Source organism: Rutidosis leptorrhynchoides, chromosome 1 (assembly GCF_046630445.1).
Source record: "Rutidosis leptorrhynchoides isolate AG116_Rl617_1_P2 chromosome 1, CSIRO_AGI_Rlap_v1, whole genome shotgun sequence".
In the NCBI taxonomy this organism is placed as follows: domain Eukaryota; kingdom Viridiplantae; phylum Streptophyta; class Magnoliopsida; order Asterales; family Asteraceae; genus Rutidosis; species Rutidosis leptorrhynchoides.
This window is the reverse complement of record NC_092333.1, coordinates 515,490,083-515,511,024: the sequence shown is the minus strand read 5'-3', so window position 1 is coordinate 515,511,024 and position 20,942 is coordinate 515,490,083. Positions and strand designations below refer to the sequence as shown.

The following is a 20,942-nucleotide window of genomic DNA, read 5'->3' as shown; positions in this document are numbered from 1 at the left end:
TCAGGTCTACTTCAACAACCCGAAATTTTGGAATGGAAATGGGAAAACATTACCATGGATTTCATCACTAAATTGCCAAGGACTGCAAGTGGTTTTGATACTATTTAGGTAATAGTTGATCGTCTCACCAAATCAGCACACTTCCTACCAATAAGAGAAGATGACAAGATGGAGAAGTTAGAACGACTGTATTTGAAGGAAGTCGTCTCCAGACATGGAATACCAATCTCTATTATCTCTGATAGGGACGACAGATTTATTTCAAGATTCTGGCAGACATTACAGCAAGCATTAGGAACTCGTCTAGACATGAGTACTGCCTATCATCCACAAACTGATGGGCAGAGCGAAAGGACGATACAAACGCTTGAAGACATGCTACGAGCATGTGTTATTGATTTCGGAAACAGTTGGGATCGACATCTACCGTTAGCAGAATTTTCCTACAACAACAGCTACCATTCAAGCATTGAGATGGCGCCGTTTGAAGCACTTTATGGTAGAAAGTGCAGGTCTCCGATTTGTTGGAGTGAAGTGGGGGATAGACAGATTACGGGTCCAGAGATAATACAAGATACTACAGAGAAGATCATCCAAATTCAACAACGGTTGAAAACCGCCCAAAGTCGACAAAAGAGCTACGCTGACATTAAAAGAAAAGATATAGAATTTGAAATTGGAGAGATGGTCATGCTTAAAGTTGCACCTTGGAAAGGCGTTGTTCGATTTGGTAAACGAGGGAAATTAAATCCAAGGTATATTGGACCATTCAAGATTATTGATCGTGTCGGACCAGTAGCTTACCGACTTGAGTTACCTCAACAACTCGCGGCTGTACATAACACTTTCCATGTCTCGAATTTGAAGAAATGTTTTGCTAAAGAAGATCTCACTATTCCGTTAGATGAAATTCAAATCAACAAAAAACTTCAATTCATCGAAGAATCCGTCGAAATAATGGATCGTGAGGTTAAAAGACTTAAGCAAAACAAGATACCAATTGTTAAGGTTCGATGGAATGCTCGTAGAGGACCCGAGTTCACCTGGGAGCGTGAAGATCAGATGAAGAAGAAATACCCGCATTTATTTCCAGAAGATTCGTCAACACCTTCAACAGCTTAAAATTTCGGGACGAAATTTATTTAACGGGTAGGTACTGTAGTGACCCGAACTTTTCCATGTTTATATATATTAATTGAGATTGATATTTACATGATTAAATATTTCCAAAATGTTAAGCAATCAAACTTGTTAAGACTTCATTAATTGAAATAGGTTTCATATAGACAATTGACCACCCAAGTTGACCGGTGATTCACGAACGTTAAAACTTGTAAAAACTATATGATGACATATATGTGGATATATATATATATATATATATATATATATATATATATATATATATATATATATATATATATATATATATATATATATATATATATATATATATATATATATATATAGTTAACATGATATTATGATAAGTAAACATATCATTAAGTATATTAACAATGAACTACATATGTAAAAACAAGACTACTAACTTAATGATTTTTAAACGAGACATATATGTAACGATTATCGTTGTAAAGACATTTAATGTATATATATCATATTAAGAGATATTCATACATGATAATATCATGATAATATAATAATTTAAAATCTCATTTGATATTATAAACATTGAGTTAACAACATTTAACAAGATCGTTAACCTAAAGGTTTCAAAACAACACTTACATGTAACGACTAACGATGACTTAACGACTCAGTTAAAATGTATATACATGTAGTGTTTTAATATGTATTTATACACTTTTTAAAGACTTCAATATACTTATCAAAATACTTCTACTTAACAAAAATGCTTACAATTACATCCTCGTTCAGTTTCATCAACAATTCTACTCGTATGCACCCGTATTCGTACTCGTACAATACACAACTTTTAGATGTATGTACTATTGGTATATACACTCCAATGATCAGCTATTATCAGCCCATGTAAGTCACCTAACACATGTGGGAACCATTATTTGGCAACTAGCATGAAATATCTCAAAAAATTACAAAAATATGAGTAATCATTCATGACTTATTTACATGAAAACAAAATTACATATCCTTTATATCTAATCCATACACCAACGACCAAAAACACCTACAAACACTTTCATTCTTCAATTTTCTTCATCTAATTGATCTCTCTCAAGTTCTATCTTCAAGTTCTAAGTGTTCTTCATAAATTCTACAAGTTCTAGTTACATAAAATCAAGAATACTTTCAAGTTTGCTAGCTCACTTCCAATCTCGTAAGGTGATCATCCAACCTCAAGAAATCTTTGTTTCTTACAGTAGGTTATCATTCTAATACAAGGTAATAATAATATTCAAACTTTGGTTCAATTTCTATAACTATAACAATCTTATTTCAAGTGATGATCTTACTTGAACTTGTTTTCGTGTCATGATTCTGCTTCAAGAACTTCGAGCCATCCAAGGATCCGTTGAAGCTAGATCCATTTTTCCCTTTTCCAGTAGGTTTATCCAAGGAACTTAAGGTAGTAATGATGTTCATAACATCATTCGATTCATACATATAAAGCTATCTTATTCGAAGGTTTAAACTTGTAATCACTAGAACATAGTTTAGTTAATTCTAAACTTGTTCGCAAACAAAAGTTAATCCTTCTAACTTGACTTTTAAAATCAACTAAACACATGTTCTATATCTATATGATATGCTAACTTAATGATTTAAAACCTGGAAACACGAAAAACACTGTAAAACCAAATTTACGCCGTCGTAGTAACACCGCGGGCTGTTTTGGGTTAGTTAATTAAAAACTATGATAAACTTTGATTTAAAAGTTGTTCTTCTGGAAAAATGATTTTTCGTATGAACATGAAACTATATCCAAAAATCATGGTTAAACTCAAAGTGTAAGTATGTTTTCTAAAATGGTCATCTAGACGTCGTTCTTTCGACTGAAATGACTACCTTTACAAAAACGACTTGTAACTTATATTTCTAACTATAAACATATACTTTTTCTATTTAGATTCATAAAATAGAGTTCAATATGAAACCATAGCAATTTGATTCACTCAAAACGGATTTAAAATGAAGAAGTTATGGGTAAAACAAGATTGGATAATTTTTTCTCATTTTAGCTACGTGAAAATTGGCAACAAATCTATTCCAACCATAACTTAATCAACTTGTACGAACCCCATCCAAAGTACCGGATGCTTTATTACTTCAAAATTTATATCATATCCGAAGGATTTCCCGGAATGATAGGGGATGTTCTTATATGCATGTTGTTAATGTCGGTTACCAGGTGTTCACCATATGAATGAATTTTATCTCTATGTATGGGATGTATATTGAAATATGAAATCTTGTGGTCTATTATTATGATTTGATAATATATAGGTTAAACCTATAACTCACCAACATTTTTGTTGACGTTTTAAGGATGTTTATTCTCAGGTGATTATTAAGAGCTTTCGCTGTTGCATACTAAAATAAGGACAAGATTTGGAGTCCATGCTTGTATGATATTATGTAAAAACTGCATTCAAGAAACTTATTTTTGATGTAATATGTTCTTATTGTAAACCATTATGTAATGGTCGTGTGTAAACGGTATATTTTAAATTATCATTATTTGATAATCTACGTAATGCTTTTTAAACCTTTATCGATAAAATAAAGGTTATGGTTGTTTTAAAAATTAATGCAGTCTTTGAAAAACGTCTCATATAGAAGTCAAAACCTCGCGACGAAATCAATTAATATGGAACGTTTATAATCAATATGAACGGGACATTTCACCATGCTCCCCTAACAAGTTCAGGGCCGTCTCAGCAATTTAAAGACCCTAGATAAAAATAAAAAATGAGCTCACATATACATTAAATTTTTTTAATATGCATAAAAAATAAAACTCCAATTTTATCTACTTATTTACTTACATTGTATTTAACAATTAAAACAAGGTATTTTAACTTTAATTGACAATTTTTTATTTAATTTATTTAAATATATTGAGAATAATATTTACATATTCAAAATTTTGGACCCTTTTAAATTTTTGAGCCCTAGGCGGTTAACTATCTTACCTATGCTCAAAAACACATCTGAAACTTTTATCCTCGCTAGCAATTTCTATGATTTTAGGAACCAATTATATTAAATTCAAATTATGACCTACCAAATTGAAATTTAGATGTCTAGAATACGGTTAAGTTCATATTATCACCCTATCGAATTGAAATTTAGACGTCTTGGATACGCTTTAGTCATTGAATTTATTATTTTATTTAATGCTGATTACCATCTATCTATTATCTTAAATAAATCCCAATAAAATAAGCATTAAATAACTCAAATGGCTTCAACTAAAACCTCGTTAGCAACCAAATTATCCAAACACGAACGAAAAGAGACATAATTACATGATAATATAACTAAGAAATTATACTATAATATTATTACTAACATAACTAATAGACAAAATTTGTCTTATAGACAAAATTTGTCTTATTAATTATAAATAGTACTATTTAATATTTCATTTTTCACACTCAACCTCCTAACTTTCAATAAAATACAAATCGAACCCTCCATTTTATACCCCATAACTTTCATTAAAATACGAATCGAACCCCCCATTTTATAGTACTATTTAATATTTCATTTTTCACACACTCAACCCCCTAACTTTCATTAAAATACAAATCGAACCCCCCATTTTATAGTATTATTTAATATTTCATTTTTTACACACCCAACCCGCTAACTTTCATTAAAATACAAATCGAACCCCCCATTTTATACCTATATTCTAAAATATTATTTATCCCATCACTAACACTAAAAATATTGAATAATAACACTCACTACGCTACTACTGTGCTACTTTTTTTTTGTCTCAAACGATAAAAAAACAACTTTCATAAACGGAACAACCCTTCAATGCTCTCAAAAGATGTCGAAAAATATTCTTTTTTACAAAATAGATCAACTAACTTAAAAAAAAATGAACGTTAAAAGAAGCAGCTTTCACAAAGGAACAACCCTTCAATGTTAGATGTCGAAATTTTTTTTTTTTTACAAAATAGATCTAACAATTTTTAAAAGCAACAAACAAACATAGCAAATGAAAATGATTCTAAATCAACGGTATGCTCCACCGGTGGTATATCCACTAGCACCACCACCCGATTTCAAGTTATGTCCAGCCAATGTGGTACCCATACCCGTATCCGTTCCAATCGGGTGTGACTTGACAATACCTTCAACTACATTTCCAGCTGGTTCTCCGGTTCCATGTCCAGGTAATGCTGACATCTGGTGGCTTCCCATTGGATGACCCGTTGCTCCTGTTGTCGAGTAGGAATGTGTCTTGTTTGCTTCTGTAGCTTGTCTTTGTGTCGCGTTCTGTTCACGCGCTACTTGCTTCTCGTACTCGGCTTCGTTTATTCGAGCTTCTTTTTTATCAGTTGCCACCTCTTTTTGTGTTGGGTCATGTGCAGTTAATCTTTCACCCTGTTATTCATATACAGAGTTTAAAGTATCATTTTATAGGTATACTTGATCAAATACATATCAATTTATGATCACAAGATGCAACAGTTGAAGTGGATCACAATAAGCAACAAGCTACGTTATTTTTTATTTTTTTAGTCTGACATAAATATATATATATATATATATATATATATATATATATATATATATATATATATATATATAGTGAAAGGATCCCTAGAGAACTAGAGTATGTAGAGAACCCATAGAACTCATAGATTGAACTTCAATCTATGTGGAGATTGAGCTTCAATCTATGGAAAAAAAAATACAATCTGCAAAAAAAAAAAAAAAATCTGCAAAAAAAACAGTGAATCTGCACAGAAAAAAATGAATCTGCAAAAAAAAAAAAAAAAAAAAACTGCAAAAAAACGTCAATCTGCACGCAGATTGACTCAATCTGCACAAAAAAAAAAGTCAAATCTGCACAGAAAAAAGTCGATCTGCAAAAAAAAAACTGCAGAAAAAAACGCAGATTGACTCAATCCGCACGCAGATTGACTCAATCTGCATAAAAAAAATAAAAAAAAGTCGATCTGTAAAAAAAAGCTGAAAAAATCGTCAATCTGCACGCAGATTGACTGAATCTGCAAAAAAAAATCTGAACAGAAAAAAAAATTGCAAAAAATAAAAATAAAAAAATATATGTGAATCTGCACGCAGATTTAGTGAATCTGCAGGAGTTCCATGAGTTCTCAACTACCTTTGGTTCTCCATGGATCCATATATATATATATATATATATATATATATATATATATATATATATATATATATATATATATATATATATATATACTTATCCCTTGTCCCTTAAACATGAAAAATCTAAACTTTTTTTTTTTTTTTAAGTCTGATTGTACCTTGAAATCAAGACCCATACACTAAAATTAGAGTGCAATGGGTCAATTATTTGGATCCATTGGATCTCGAGTGAAAGCAAAGAGAATGCGGTCTAATATGGACTCATCTTTAGTTTAAAAGGTGCATATAAACTTGTTGATACCCATTTCAACCCCATTATACTAAGCATAAAAAATTAAAAAAAATTTAAAAACTTAGAAATTATAAAAATTAAAAAAAGTAACAAAACCTAAAAAACTAAAAATCAATTTTTTAAAAGTATATCTTTTTTTTACAAAAAAGAAAAAGTGAAATCTTTTTTTTTATAAAATTTTTAAAAAAATTCAAAAATATTTTTTATTAGGAAAAATTTAGGGCTCGACCAACCCAACCCAACCCGTTTGGATCAACCCGTTCGACCCATTTGAATTTTGAAACCCATTTTGAACAAAATCCATTTGAGTCAGCGACACAAACCCGACTCATTTGCCAGGTATAACTCTGATGTAAAGGAATCTTTACGTCTCAGCTCTCAATTCTCACATCCCTGTAGGCTGTACCCATATTTGTAATATTGAGTATCAATTTTTGCTGAATAACTTAAAATAGTAACCTTGAGGGAGAAAATAAAAAAACTGAAAATAAAAAGTAACCTTTTCTTGAAGGGTGGCTTTGGTTTTTTCCATGCCGGACTTGGCAGAGGCGCCTATGTTTGCTGCCGTCTCCTTGATGGAAGCTGCTGCATTTTTAGCTGTCTGCATTCTTCTGTTGATTAATTGTTGCTGCTAATTTTTAATTATCGGATAAAGAGTGATGTTTGAAATCGAGCTGGTTGGCTTAGGGTTTATATCGATTTGCAGGTTTGTATTGGCTGGTGCCACGTAGCAAGACTATGATACGTGGCTTAATGAGACATCATGTTGCTTCTGATCTCGACACGTTATTCGGACCTTTATTGTTTATCTGTTTAGGTTTTTTGAAGTAATGAACGGTTTTTTCGTGTCGGACGCTTACTTTTAATAAATTTAATAATTAAGTAATTAAAAAAATTGAGTAAAAATTATTTGAAACACTAATACGTAAGATGTATCAATATCAAAATCAAGCTAAAATTAAAGGTTGAATGTGGAATATTTTTAACGTTTATAAATAAGAAAAGTAAGGAATGAAATGTCGTATGTTCAAGTAAACAAATGATCGACTTTATAAACAATCTACGTTATACTACTGAACTCAGTTATTTTAACGAAAATGAACAAATTTTATTTTAATACAAATGTTGACCTTACCATCTGACCGGGTTCGACACTGACCAGACCAGTTCAACTCGATTTAAAAGCCAACTAGCAACTCATTTTGACCCAAACCCCTTTTGCCCCAACCTGACCTCTCCCGTCTATTTTGCCATTTCAATCATTGATATGGTCTATTTGAGTCGACCGCTAAATCCTAGATAGAGACCTATTCGAGTCGGTCAAGACTCCAAGAAAGCAAGAGAGAAACAGAGATAGCAACTTTGCTAATTTTCTTCACCTTTAATTAATAAAACTAGGCTACATATTATTACTATTACTAATATAACTAATAGACAAAATTTGTCTTATTAGTTATGACTAGTAATATTTAATATTTCATTTTTTACACACTCAACCCCTTAACTTTCATTAAAATACAAATCGAACTCCTCATTTTATAGTACTATTTAATATTTCATTTTTCACACACCCAACCCCCTAACTTTCATTAAAATACAAATCGAACCCCCCATTTTATACCTATATTCTAAATATTATTTATCCCATCACTAACACTAAAAATATTGAATAATAATACTCATCACGCTACTAATGTGTTACTTTTTTTTGTCTCAAATGATAAAAAAACAACTTTCATAAAAGGAACAACCCTTCAATGCTACCAAAAGATGTCGAAAAATATTTTTTTTTACAAAATAGATCAACTAACTTTTAAAAAAAAAAAAATCCGAACGCTAAAAGAAGTAACTTTCACAAAGGAACAACCCTTCAATGTTAGATGTCGAAATTTTTTTTTTTTTTACAAAATAGTTCAACACTTTTTTTTTAACTCGCATTCAAAACGGAGCCCCCGGCGCGAAGCGAGGGCTCCACAACTAGTTTATACTAAAAAGTGAGATAACTTCTACTGAGTGGTAGGATCAAGAGGGAAGTAACCATTCGGAGGAAAGCGGGGGGAAGTAAAAACTTTTTTTTTTTCGTTTTTTGAAAAAACTTTGTTCACGAACATTATAAATGAGATGAAAATATGAACATTTAGTAGAGACACTTTGTGATAAATGTTTTTATTTTGGCGGGAAAACGCTCGAAGAAATAATATACAACAATTATCGTGTTTTTCGAGCGTATTTTGAGGTTTTAGCTATTGGGGTTTAGATATTAGGGTTTAGATATTAGGGTTTATAGGGTTTAGATATTAGGGTTTAGAAATTTAGGGTTTAGATTTAGAGTTTAGATTTAGAATTTAGATTGAGTTTTTAACACGAACGGTTTAGAGTTTAGGGTTTAGGGTTTATGAAATAAACCCAAAACACCAAACCCTAAACCCTAGACCCTAAACTCTAAATCAGGCTAAATTTTACTTCACAAAACATGAAAAAAAAACATTCATATTCTTCACGAATAATATTATCTTGAATGTTATTTTTATCGATCGTTTTTCCGCCTAAATAATAACATTCATCACGAAGTGTCTCTTCTAAATGTTCATATTTTCGTGTGATCTTGATGCCGAGAAAAAAAAATTTCAAAAAAAAACGAAAAAAAAAAAATTTGCTTCCCCCCGCTTGGTTATTTCCCCATTGATCCTGCCCCCTTCTACTGATACATGCGTACTTAATTGCTTCTTATAATGCCTACAAATATGGAGAACATGGGTAACATAAAACTAAACATGCATGCGTGAGAGGTTACATGAAGCATGCCCATGTATCACACGTCCAACATCACAGTACACCATCCTTATTCATTGAACTGCTACTCTTCTAGATGCACTTCTATTGGGCTGATACTTTTCCAACATCCATCAAGTCAGATAATGGGCTGACATTTTCTTGTGACGAGTGGGCCAACTATAAGTATTCTTTGGCCATTATCTATGCACGTATCAATCATCCATATATATCCTTCGTTCTCATATAATGTACATACAATTCATTTACCTGATCAGGCCGGTATAAGATTTCCTTATCCAATTCAGGTTATTCTGTATTTTGCAGGGTTTTGTATCTCAAATCAATTTCAACTCCAAAATAACTACAGACAGTTTCTTTACTACGATAAATACAAGAAAAACATACTCCATAAATACTTGATATCAGTCAAGTGTGGCTTTTATCTTGTCCACAATAATTTCAGGACTCAACGATGCATCAACTTTTAATATCCCTTCAGATGCATCCACCTGAAGTAAATCAATTTGAGATTGCAGTAGTTCAGCTGGCATGAAATGATTCCCTTCAGCTGCTCTTTTCTGAACTCGATTCATAAGCACATTTACGCCTACATCCAACAAAACAAACTTCACAACACACGGGTCGTGTTCACCACCTTGATAATTTGGGTCAGCAGACCTAAGAATGTCTCTGTAGTGCTTTTGGAGGGCAGAACAACCAAGAATTACAGTCTTGCCACTGACTAACTCCGCATTTACAACATCACGAAGTAACTCAAGCCATGGGATTCTGTCTTCGTCTGATAATGGAATCCCATTCTTCATCTTCTCTGTTTTATTAGACACATTGCTATTTTTCACAAATGACCATGATCACTATGGAAACCAAAAAAAAAAAAAAAATGCAAGAAAATGAAAATACAAAATATATGTAGTATATAAGCAGTGATTACACAAAATATGTGCAACATGAACTTGGCAGCAACTGCTAATAGCCCGCGACTCGTATGTTTACATAAGAACAATTGGATTTCAGTAGTAAGAGAATTTTACTTATTTAAAATGCTGTTTGCTTACCTTTATTTGACTGTGGATGAAAATCATCAGCATCAATAAAGTTACAGCTTAGAGCTTTCCCAAGCATTTCTCCAATTGTTCTACACAAATAACGATAAAAGGGTTTAGAGTTGATTCCAATTTCCAAGTAAAAGAAATTAGGGCGAAAAACTATGACTCTCAACAAGAATGGTAACCTTATGTGACTAAATTTTTATCCTTTTTCTTTTTTAAAAACAACCTAATACTAACATGAATATATACACCACAAAATGCCCTAAGTAGGACTCGAACCCTCAACCTCAAGGTTATAAGAGTGACCTCGATACCGCCAAGCCATTGGCTCTTTGGTATCAAGGAATATAGTGTGAAAAATGATTATACTTCTAACGATCCGTTAATTGCTTAAGCTTTCATATTAGCAATGAGTACAAGAAGCTACGCGGTGGTGCATACACAAAAGGGTTTTAATGATAATGATAATAAGAGGAGTGAGATTAAACTTACGATTTCCCGGCACCACTTACTCCCATTAATACGACAACAGTTCCTGCAAAGCAGAAAGATTAACTAAAGAAACAGTAAAAAGATGTAAAAATGATTTGACAAAATGCTTCATTTGTCTAGGCTCTGACAAGATATAGACAAAATTAACCACCTTTGTGATTGGAAGCCATAGAATAATTGCAAAAGGACAATAATTCGAAGCTAATTACGTGTAGTTCTCATCGGCCAAATAATAGTCCTGATGAACAATTAAGAATATGGAACATATCAGAAATGAGAATATGGAAGAAACTAACACTATAAAATCAACTGGTGGAATTAAACTAGTTCAAAAATTGGTAGTCAAATTCATCAGATTGTGGATACATGATACAACAAAATAACTGATTACAATACAAATTAGTGAGACACATAACATATATTCATAGAAGGATATATATAAAATTGTACGGGAACGATCGACTGTATTCGATCTAGATCACTGATGAACAATTAAGGATATAATATGAATAACTATGGGAGTATTGACTATTTCCAACACATTGGCCAAGTCAAAATAATAAATCTATATAAAACCAATAGTTGTACAAGATATTATTTAACCAAACCAAAATGCAAAACATATTATTACTATTTTAAAAAACATATATTATTACTATTACTATTTTAATTAAAAAATAAAACAAAGTAATAGTGAACGATAATGACAATACAGATAGAAATATCTTCTATAAATATCAAATATAGAGCATGAATATCAAACAAAAACAAAGAGCAACTAGTCAACTACACCAACTATAACAATAATAATCAAATTCAAAAAAGACTGCAAAATAATTTCATGTGGTTCCAAATTAGGGTTGGCCCATCACACCAATACCAGAAACTGAGCATTCAAAACCTAACCACAAACTGCCATTAATCAGTTGAAATCGGATACCCAATCCAAACCCAGATAAAAAATATATGAAAAACCCAAATGCATTTGGAACAAATGGTAAGTCAAGAAGTAATTATATAGATGAATTCAAGAATGGTACAAATGATACGCCTACCGGATACCCTATCCGGAATGGTACTAATGGTAAGTCAAGTGTATGTTTATGTTTATCATTTTCTTTTATATTTATATATATAATTTTTGAAATTTAATATTTAAATGTATAATTTAATATTTACAATAAAATAAACCCCGAATTGCCGATTACTCCTTCTAAAGTCCCTACCGAATACCGATTAATCCCCGAATGATGAATTTTACAACCTTGAGTATGCACATGTCATAGATGTGCCATGTAAGCCCGACATGTCAGCCCTAAAAGGCTTGGGCCCAATTCCCAACATTGGCACCCCATCATAAAGTGACACGTCACATAGTCAGGCCCATGGTAGTACAAACCCTAGTACTTGCCAAATAGTATCATGCTCCTGTCATTTCACTACAAACTAACAATCCTTTATTGAGACTAACACTTTCTCTCTCTAAGTACTCTCTCTCACTACCGCCTCAAGACTCAACTCCCTCGAGTTAATTACCGAGTTGAACCCACATAGATTGATTGTGAACCACCCTATTGAGATCCTCATCTCTATCAGGGTCATTCACGATAACCGGACTGGAGAGTAAACAATCATTCCCAAAACATTCCCCAACTTTTTGCACTCAAGTTATAACAAAATACCACTTATCCTAACCGGTAACCGAAATAGGTTTGATCAGGTACAAGCACTTAGGGGTGAGCATGGGGCGGTTTAAGTACGAAACCCATAACCAACATTGCCATTAATTAATTTTTTTAGCCGTTTAGATTTGTTAATAAGCGGTTTGGTAGTTATATTGGTAAACTAATTGACATAAAACGGTTAATTTGGTACGAGCAAAAAAACAATCAAGGGTTTATGCTTAACAATATAGAAAAAACAACATAACATAAAAGTAGTCTATGTCAAACAATAAACCATTAAAATTTTCCTCTCTAACTCAACCGCACTGCATATATATTTAGAGTTATACTCCATGATGAAAGCGTAGCGTAATTGAGTAATTCGATAATGTCGTGTTGTATTTTTTTGTAGCAAATTGAAAAGAATTTCAGAACATTTGGAGATTACAATTGATTGTTGTTATCTATTCCAAATTTAAACTTTATATTACACATAAGCCTATGAGCTTTATTATTTTGACAAATTGACCATCTTCGTAAAGAAAAATCATATGAAAAGTACTAAACAGTGTAGTTGTAGTTAAAATGGTGCTAGTACTCTTCATTTTCATAACCAATCCACAAAGTGCGGTTAATCCAAAAATGTTAACCATACTCACGGTTATACATTAGGTTCGGTTAATTCGGTTCGAATTTATCGATTATGGACGCTGTTCGGCTAATGCGGTTTTTTCCTCACCCCTACAAGCACTGTTGTAAAAAACCTCTAAAAACCTCGATTACTACTTTTTAAGAGCAGTCCGTTCCGATTTTCAACATACGTTTAATTAATCGGTCAACGTCGATTAATAGGTCAAAATCAGATTTGTTGATCAAAGTCGTTCATAGTCAAAATTGGTCAACATTTTAACATTAATTTAAACTAGAGTTTTAGAGTTTTTGAACAAAATGAAGGATTTTAGACAATTATATTAAAACTTATGTTTAATGTTTATGATTTTCTTCTATTTTTAGACATATAATATTGAAATCTAATAAGTAAATGTATAAAGTTACAATCCGATTCTAATTACCGATTACTCCTTCCAAATTTCCGACTGATTACTCCCCGATTACTCCCCGAATAGCTTGTTTTGCTTTAAATACTTAGGATCACGAAGACCACAATGATCAATATACAGGTATCTAAAGTTAACGGGGTATGGCGATATTTAATTGCTCCAACAATCAAGTAGAAAAACTAAATTAGTTGTGTACTAGCAGTACTAGCGCCTAATGAAGAGCGTATTCATGATCAATTAACAAATATCACAAACAATTTTTTAATACAAAATATCAAACATTAATCTGAACTTGAAATTAAAGAATGTTAATGATAGATGGTCTAGAACGATTACCTTGAAAGCTTGAGTGATCAACTATCAAAAATTCGACCAAAAAATTGAAACCCTAGGATTTGCCCCAAATGACATGTGAGTTTTCTCGAATCACTGGTGAATTATCGCTGTCAGGTTTTATTTGACTTTGACTATGTCGTTTTAAACAAAACATTGTTCTGACTTTTTTTCTCGGGTTGATCCTTCGTTTATACACAAAACTGCAATTAGAGTCCCTCAAGTTTAATTGAATTTTTGAATTCTTTTAATTGCATAATTTGGCAATCCGCGTCCTCCATCTACCTGTCGTCTAAATTGGCGGTTAAATGCCATCACGTGATTAACACGTGATGGGCATTTTCGTCTTATTATTTCATTTCAACCTTTTTAACTCTGTTGGTCTCTCTTTTTTAAGATGTTTAGCTACGGTGATCCCTCAAGTCATTAAAAACAAGGAACCACTAGTGCAAAAAATCTTTTAATTTACTTATTTTTAATTTATAAATTTATAATATAATTATAATTATATTTACTTTAAAAATTCTTATAATATAATTATATTTACTTTTCTTTAATTTAATATACTCCGTATTTTTAATTTATTTATTTACTTTATACATATAAATAAATTTAAAAACAAGATGAAATCATAATTGGAATGACCCATTACTGGACCGAATTGGGTTCGCAAAACTTGAAACTTAGTGCAGAAACGGTGGTATTTTGCGGATCTGATATTTTGGGTTGATCTCAAACTTTCATGATTTTATTATGATTTTATTATATCGTTCAAGGTTGATAATTATTGTTTGAGTTTGTTTTTTTGATTTGGTTTACACAGGAGGTTTAAATGATAAAGATGACTAGACGGGTATGAATCAAAGATAAGGAGGTTTGTTAAAAGGAATACCAATCATCATTTAATGGCAGTGGTGGTGTTAGTGGTGCATCAACGGTGGCATTGGTTCAACAGCCACAACCACTCGCCGAAGTTCAACAGAGGTTTCAAATCAAGGTAAACTTTCCTTTTTTTTTTGATTCCGTTTTGTTCTTTCAAATTGAAGCTTTATTCCGGGTTTTGTTTAGAGATGATGATGAACATTTGGTTATGTTCTGGGTTTTGTTTATGATGAATACCCATGATGATGATCATGAACGCAGAGATTATGAGGAGATGGGTTTCTGATCCAATTTCTTGGATCTGATCATCGAAGTGAACAAATGGGTTTCTGATCCAATTTCTTGGTTATGATTACTTTTTTCTGTGTTTCAACAAATGTGTTTTTGTTTTAGCACTTATTTAAAATTTAAATTGATGTAATTGCTTATATTTGATCATATGAAGTGAGAGATATTTGGATGTTAGATATAATTATGTGAATGATATATGGATTCATGAATAATTAATTGTAAATGAAGGATATTAAGTGTATGAAAGAAACCGATAAAAAGGCTGAAAGTGAATATATAAATTTTTTGCGCCGGTGGTCCCTCATTTTTAATGAAGAAAAGAGTAAAAAGACAATTTTACCCTCACATGCATGACACATGTCAATGGCTAACGGCCAATTTAGACGACACGTAGACGGAGAAATTAGGATTGCCAAATTATGCAATTAAAAGGACTCAAAAATCCAATTAAAAACTTAAGAGGCTCGGATTGCAATTTCATGTATAACTTAAGGACCAACGGTACAAAAAAGTCTTTATTTATTATTTTATAAAACATGCTTTCATAAATTGTACCATATTTATATATTTATGCTATTATTAACATTACTATTACTATATTTTATAGTATAGCTATTATTTTTAGGTGTTTAAACGTGTTACAAGAATAACCTAAAAAAACATATGTAAATGCTCGCACAAATTGCAAATAATATTTTTTCCCGATTTGGGCTTATTAACCGATTAGTTCCCACTAGCCCATTTATTTGATCTGGTAACCCATTACATCCCACTGTTCCAACTACATTCTCTAAGTTTAAAGGTCCTGCTGACCTTAATGAATTGTCGAATGTTTTCAAGGAAACCTTATTACTTCCAGCATGATTGTAACGACCCAACTTTTTCGACTTGCTTTTGTGCTTTGTGTTTTCACGAAACTGCTTATTTGTGCGTACTGAGCTATATTATACTCTGGGGACTCCCTACATGTTGATTACTTTCGTTTATATGTTAAAATGTATCATTAAGTACGTAGGGTACTTAACTTAATCCTCGGAAGTCTTTATGACCGTTAGTGTCACTTAACGTTTTTAACGAATTGCGTACTGCGTACACGTTTAACTTTTGTCGTAATCGGAATATTATGACTACGAAATACAAATTGTTATTTTATAATAACAATTACTTGGGTTTTTGGATGCTTAATTACGCTTAGTAATTTACTAGAGCACACTAGTTAGTCTTGTTAGACTTTCTACCTTGTTGGACCTTAGCCCACCCTACACTAGTTAGTAGACTATTTAATTAGCCCAATTATAAGTAACTAGTGACCCATTAATAAGTAAGACAAATGTCCATTTATTAGAGGGAACATGCTAGCATTTTCGTCAAGTATTATCCTTAATGTTGCATTGGATCCTAACATAAACACCAACTTTAGACAACCATTAACCAAAAAGCAAAAAGGTGTCCCCCTTTTCCCCCCACTAAACCTACGACCAACTAACCCACCCCCTCCCTCATCTCACCACCTATAAATACAAGCCTTATTTCATCCATTTTACACTTGCTTTCATTTGTAATTTACACACACTCACTCTCTAATTCTTTCCCTAGTTCTTTCTCTCTCTAAAAAGTGTAAGTATTTGATTTTTCTTCTTCTTCTTCCTCTCACTCTCACGAAATCATCATCATCATCATGAGTCTAGCTTTTTAGCTTTTGATCTTGATTACATCTTGTAGATTCAAACATGGATTTGAATCCTTCAAGAACATGGAAGATTCAAGCTTTATAGCTTTGAATCTTCACCTACTTTGTAGATCTAAATCTTTTAGCTTTAATCTTGTTATTTTGTTATAAAGATTCAAACTTGTGTTTGTAATCTTCATGTATCTTAAAGATCCAAGCTTTATGCTTCAAGATCTTCAAGAACACTAAAGATCCAAGCTTTTTAGCTTAGGGTCTCATTATTATGTTAAAGATCTTAGCTTTTTAGCTTATGGTCTCATTACTTTCATTATTTTGTTAAAGATCTTAGCTTTATAGCTTATGGTCTCATTAATCTTGTAAAGGTTCAAGCTTTCTAGCGTTGTAATCTTATAACTTGTGTGAAAAGGATCCAAGCTCTCTAGCTTAGGGTTCCATCACTTTATTTGATTTAGATTATGTTCATATTTGTTTGATTGAAGTAAAGTTTGTAGCTTTCATTGTAAATAGAACTTGTAATTGTGTTAAGACTAAGGATATGATGTAACCTTGGTTCATCATCCATCTAAGACTCTTAAATGAGTTGTGTTCTTACTTGGTCTTAACATATTATGTGTTGATGGTAGAATCTTGGTCAAGGTGATGCTAACCCATCAATGAGTTGTACACTTGAAGCTACAAGTATCAAGGATGAGAACTGTGATGAGCATCAAGCACTAAGAACCCCACCGGAGCACTTGTTTACTATTTTTAGGGATCTGATCAGATTCCTGGACTTCTGGAAAATTGATTTTCAGTTAGTTCGTTTCGATTATATGACTTTTCGTTTAGGCCTCGTCTTAATCCGATATACGATTTAGGATTTATAGCCCTCCGAAATTCACTACGCCGTTGTAACGTTGTGCTGAAATTTCTGACCTACTCGCACTTAAACCGTCGCCACGGTCAAAGGAAGACGAGTTAGGTTCTGAAAATTGGTCAGCGATTAGAGTACTCATATACGGATCCATAGCCACTAACTACGCGTCTTTTCGTTTTGTATAGAGGTCGTAGAATCTGACCGAAGTCAGCCTATTTTTTTGATCTCTATTCTTGTCAAAAAATTCACTACGCTTTTATGACGATGAATGATGATGATGATGATGATGATGACACTTAAACTTAATTTATTCACTTTTAATCTTTTGGGACAACATACTGACCTAGTGACCTTTGACTTAGGTTTACGACCTTTAGGACCGACTTACTACCTGCATACGTTTCGTATCGACTTTTACTGCTTAATCATTGTGAGTTATAGCATCCCTTACTACTTTTTACTATTTTTGGACTGAGAATACATGCGCTTTTTATGTTTTACTTACTTTACACGAGTACTTAAACTTTACATATGTGTGGGTTATATAACGGCATAAACATTCCCCTTAGCACGGTAACGTTTAATCATTGGTTTTGAACCGGTGAACGCGAATATTAGATATGGATCCATAGGGTTTGACATCCCCACTCGGGCTAGTCGCACTAGCATTTAACGGGTATTTGATACTTCGAGGACATACGCACTCGTCAAGTGTACTTTTAGGGGGTATTACTATTACGTTAAGTTAGTTACCGGGTGCCCACGGATAAGCATATACTTTTCATACTATTTTGAATACGATAACTCGTGGTCTACATTACTTTACAAACTATAGCTCACCAACATTCGTGTTGACTTTTAAGCGTCTATTTCTCAGGTGCTTAGACGATGTTGCTTCCGCTGTTAGACTTGCTATCTTGGTGTTTTAGACTTGCTGTTATGGACCTGCTGTGTTAGATTTCCGTTGCATTACTTAGAGATGTCTCAATCATGGAACTTTATCTTGCATTCGTAACTTATGTTATTTTCAAATAATGACTTTGTAACGACCTTTGTGTCACGTTTTCTTTTGTAAACGCTATCTTTTTATGAATGCAAAATTGGTTTTCAAACAGCATGTAGTAATTGACCGTGTAAAGATCATGTTGTTGACGAATCGTTCACGATGGTTTTGTATGGGGCGTCACATTTGGTATCAGAGCCAGGTTGTAGGGAATTAGGTTGCATTAGTAAGTCTAGACCGAGCCAAGTAGGATTCACTGATAGGACTAATCTACAACTTCCTTGTTTAACTGTTTCTGCGGAACTTACTGCATGCTACTGCTTACTTTTACTACTATGTGTACTTGCTGTATGCTACTGCTTATTCTCGCTGCTGCATGCTACTATTTGCTTTCGATTGCATGATACTTTTGTAGGATTTTGTTAATATTGCCATGATATGTACTGCTAGGATGTTGTAGTGCCTAATTACGTGCTTGCTATATGTCTTACTGACATGGAAAATTTATTTTTCCTTGTTCAGATGACAGACATGCTGCCCATGACCTTTGACTTCGAGAGTGACTCAGAGACGACTGTTGCCTCGCCTACGATTGTTGCTGATTCACCGCTACCCTTCGACGACTCTGGCGATTCACCTTCCAGTGGACTCGTGCTTTACCTTATGGATGTCTCATACGGAGACGAGGATCCAGAGGAGATTCCGGCTTCACCTAGCCCTAGACTCCCGGGGCCACAGCACCATCCCGGTGGTACTGTGATTTCTGGGGGAAATGGAGACGGTCCTTTCCGTAACGAGCGAGGATATTGGGTCAGATGCCTTGCTGATGGACGTGTCGTGCCGATCCCGCCTGGCAGATATCGACTTATGACCACTGGCCGAGCACATCCACCTTCAGATGATTCAGACGATTCGTCATCCGATGACTCCAACGAGGAGGATCCCGAGGAGGATTCTGAGGAGGACCCTGAGGAGGAGCCCGTGCAGCCGCCCTCTACCCCACCGAAGAAGCGGTATCGTTTTGATGGTACCGTTATCCCAGGTATTAACGGAGGAAGACCGTTCGTGGATGCACATAGACAGTTGGTTAGGGTCACATCCCATGAGAGGGTCGTGCCGTATCCTGCCGATCCATTCGTACGTAAGACCACCCGTACTGTGCCGTCTACATCTGCACCATCTGCACTGCCTGCCCCACCAACATCCCCCGTCGTCGAGAAATTAATGAGGGAAGTGCATATCCTCCGTGCCCGGGTAACTGAGCTCGAGGATCAGATGTCCCACCTGATGGACATCATTTACCTACCTTCACCGTAGGATTATTGTATTAGATTTCCTTATGTAACTCTGTTAGTAGTTTCATGTTTTACTCATGTGTTGTACAAACCTTATGCGGATGTATGCAACTTTCTTATTATTGAATAGAACTTATTGTTGTTTAAATTTTGTACGGTGTTCTATTTACGCTACTGTATGATGATTTTGTGGTATATGTATCTGGTTGCCTTACTTAATTGTGTATTGTGTTCCATACTGGGTGCCTTATGCTATAATATTATTGAATGCGGAATTTTGACGTAAGTCGAAACTTTTGTTCAGAGGAACAATGGAAAACGAGAGAGTCCCAAGGGAAACGCCCACATCGGCACAGATTGGGGAAATGATAGCTGCTCGAGTCGCCACAGCTATGGTGAATGCCAACCCTACTCCAGCTTCACCTCCCAACCCAACTGTTCAGAACGGGTGTACCTACAAGGAATTCCAAAGCTGCAAGCCCCATAATTTCAGTGGTACAGAAGGGCCAGTTGGACTGACGAGATAGTTTAAGAAGTTGGAAGCTGTGTTCCGTGTGAGCAACTGCTCGGAAGTGAACAAAACTAAGTATGCCTCATGTACTCTGTTGGACGCCGCTTTAACCTGGTGGAACACGCTTGCTCAGGCTAAAGGAATTGACGAGGTTTATGCTACCCCTTGGGAGGAGTTTAAGAGTGCTATGATCGAGGAGTATTGCCCCCGAACCGAAATTCAGAAAATGGAAGCTGAGTTTTGGGAGCTGAAGGTTGTGGGAACCGACCTTGATGGCTATAACCGAAGGTATTTGGAGTTAGCTTTGATGTGCCCCACGATGGTTACCCCTGAATTTAAGCGAATGGAACGATACTTGTGGGGACTTCCCAAGACCATTCAGGGAAATGTTACCTCTTCAAAACCAGCAGATGTC

At 33.8% G+C, this 20,942-nt stretch overlaps 2 protein-coding genes across 4 annotated transcripts; both read right to left on the bottom strand.

The window, feature by feature from the left end:
• Positions 1-5,082: 5,082 nt before the first annotated feature.
• Positions 5,083-7,535, bottom strand: LOC139876648 (11 kDa late embryogenesis abundant protein-like). Its single transcript, XM_071864006.1, has 2 exons — positions 7,104-7,535; positions 5,083-5,565 (listed from the first exon to the last, which is right to left on the bottom strand). The coding sequence occupies exons 1-2, from the start codon at positions 7,209-7,211 to the stop codon at positions 5,194-5,196; spliced, it is 480 nt and encodes a 159-aa protein (XP_071720107.1). The 5' UTR covers positions 7,212-7,535; the 3' UTR covers positions 5,083-5,193.
• Positions 7,536-9,097: 1,562 nt separating this feature from the next.
• LOC139876641 (gluconokinase) lies at positions 9,098-14,109 on the bottom strand. Of its 3 annotated transcripts, none has more exons than XM_071863985.1 (5): positions 14,003-14,109; positions 11,093-11,179; positions 10,942-10,984; positions 10,456-10,535; positions 9,098-10,208 (listed from the first exon to the last, which is right to left on the bottom strand). In XM_071863985.1, the coding sequence occupies exons 2-5, from the start codon at positions 11,109-11,111 to the stop codon at positions 9,802-9,804; spliced, it is 549 nt and encodes a 182-aa protein (XP_071720086.1). In that variant the 5' UTR covers positions 11,112-11,179; positions 14,003-14,109; the 3' UTR covers positions 9,098-9,801. The 3 variants fall into 3 exon arrangements, with proteins under 3 accessions (XP_071720086.1, XP_071720101.1, XP_071720097.1); XM_071864000.1 differs by lacking the exon at positions 14,003-14,109 and adding an exon at positions 11,848-11,866; XM_071863996.1 differs by lacking the exon at positions 14,003-14,109 and adding an exon at positions 11,392-11,482.
• Positions 14,110-20,942: the final 6,833 nt, after the last annotated feature.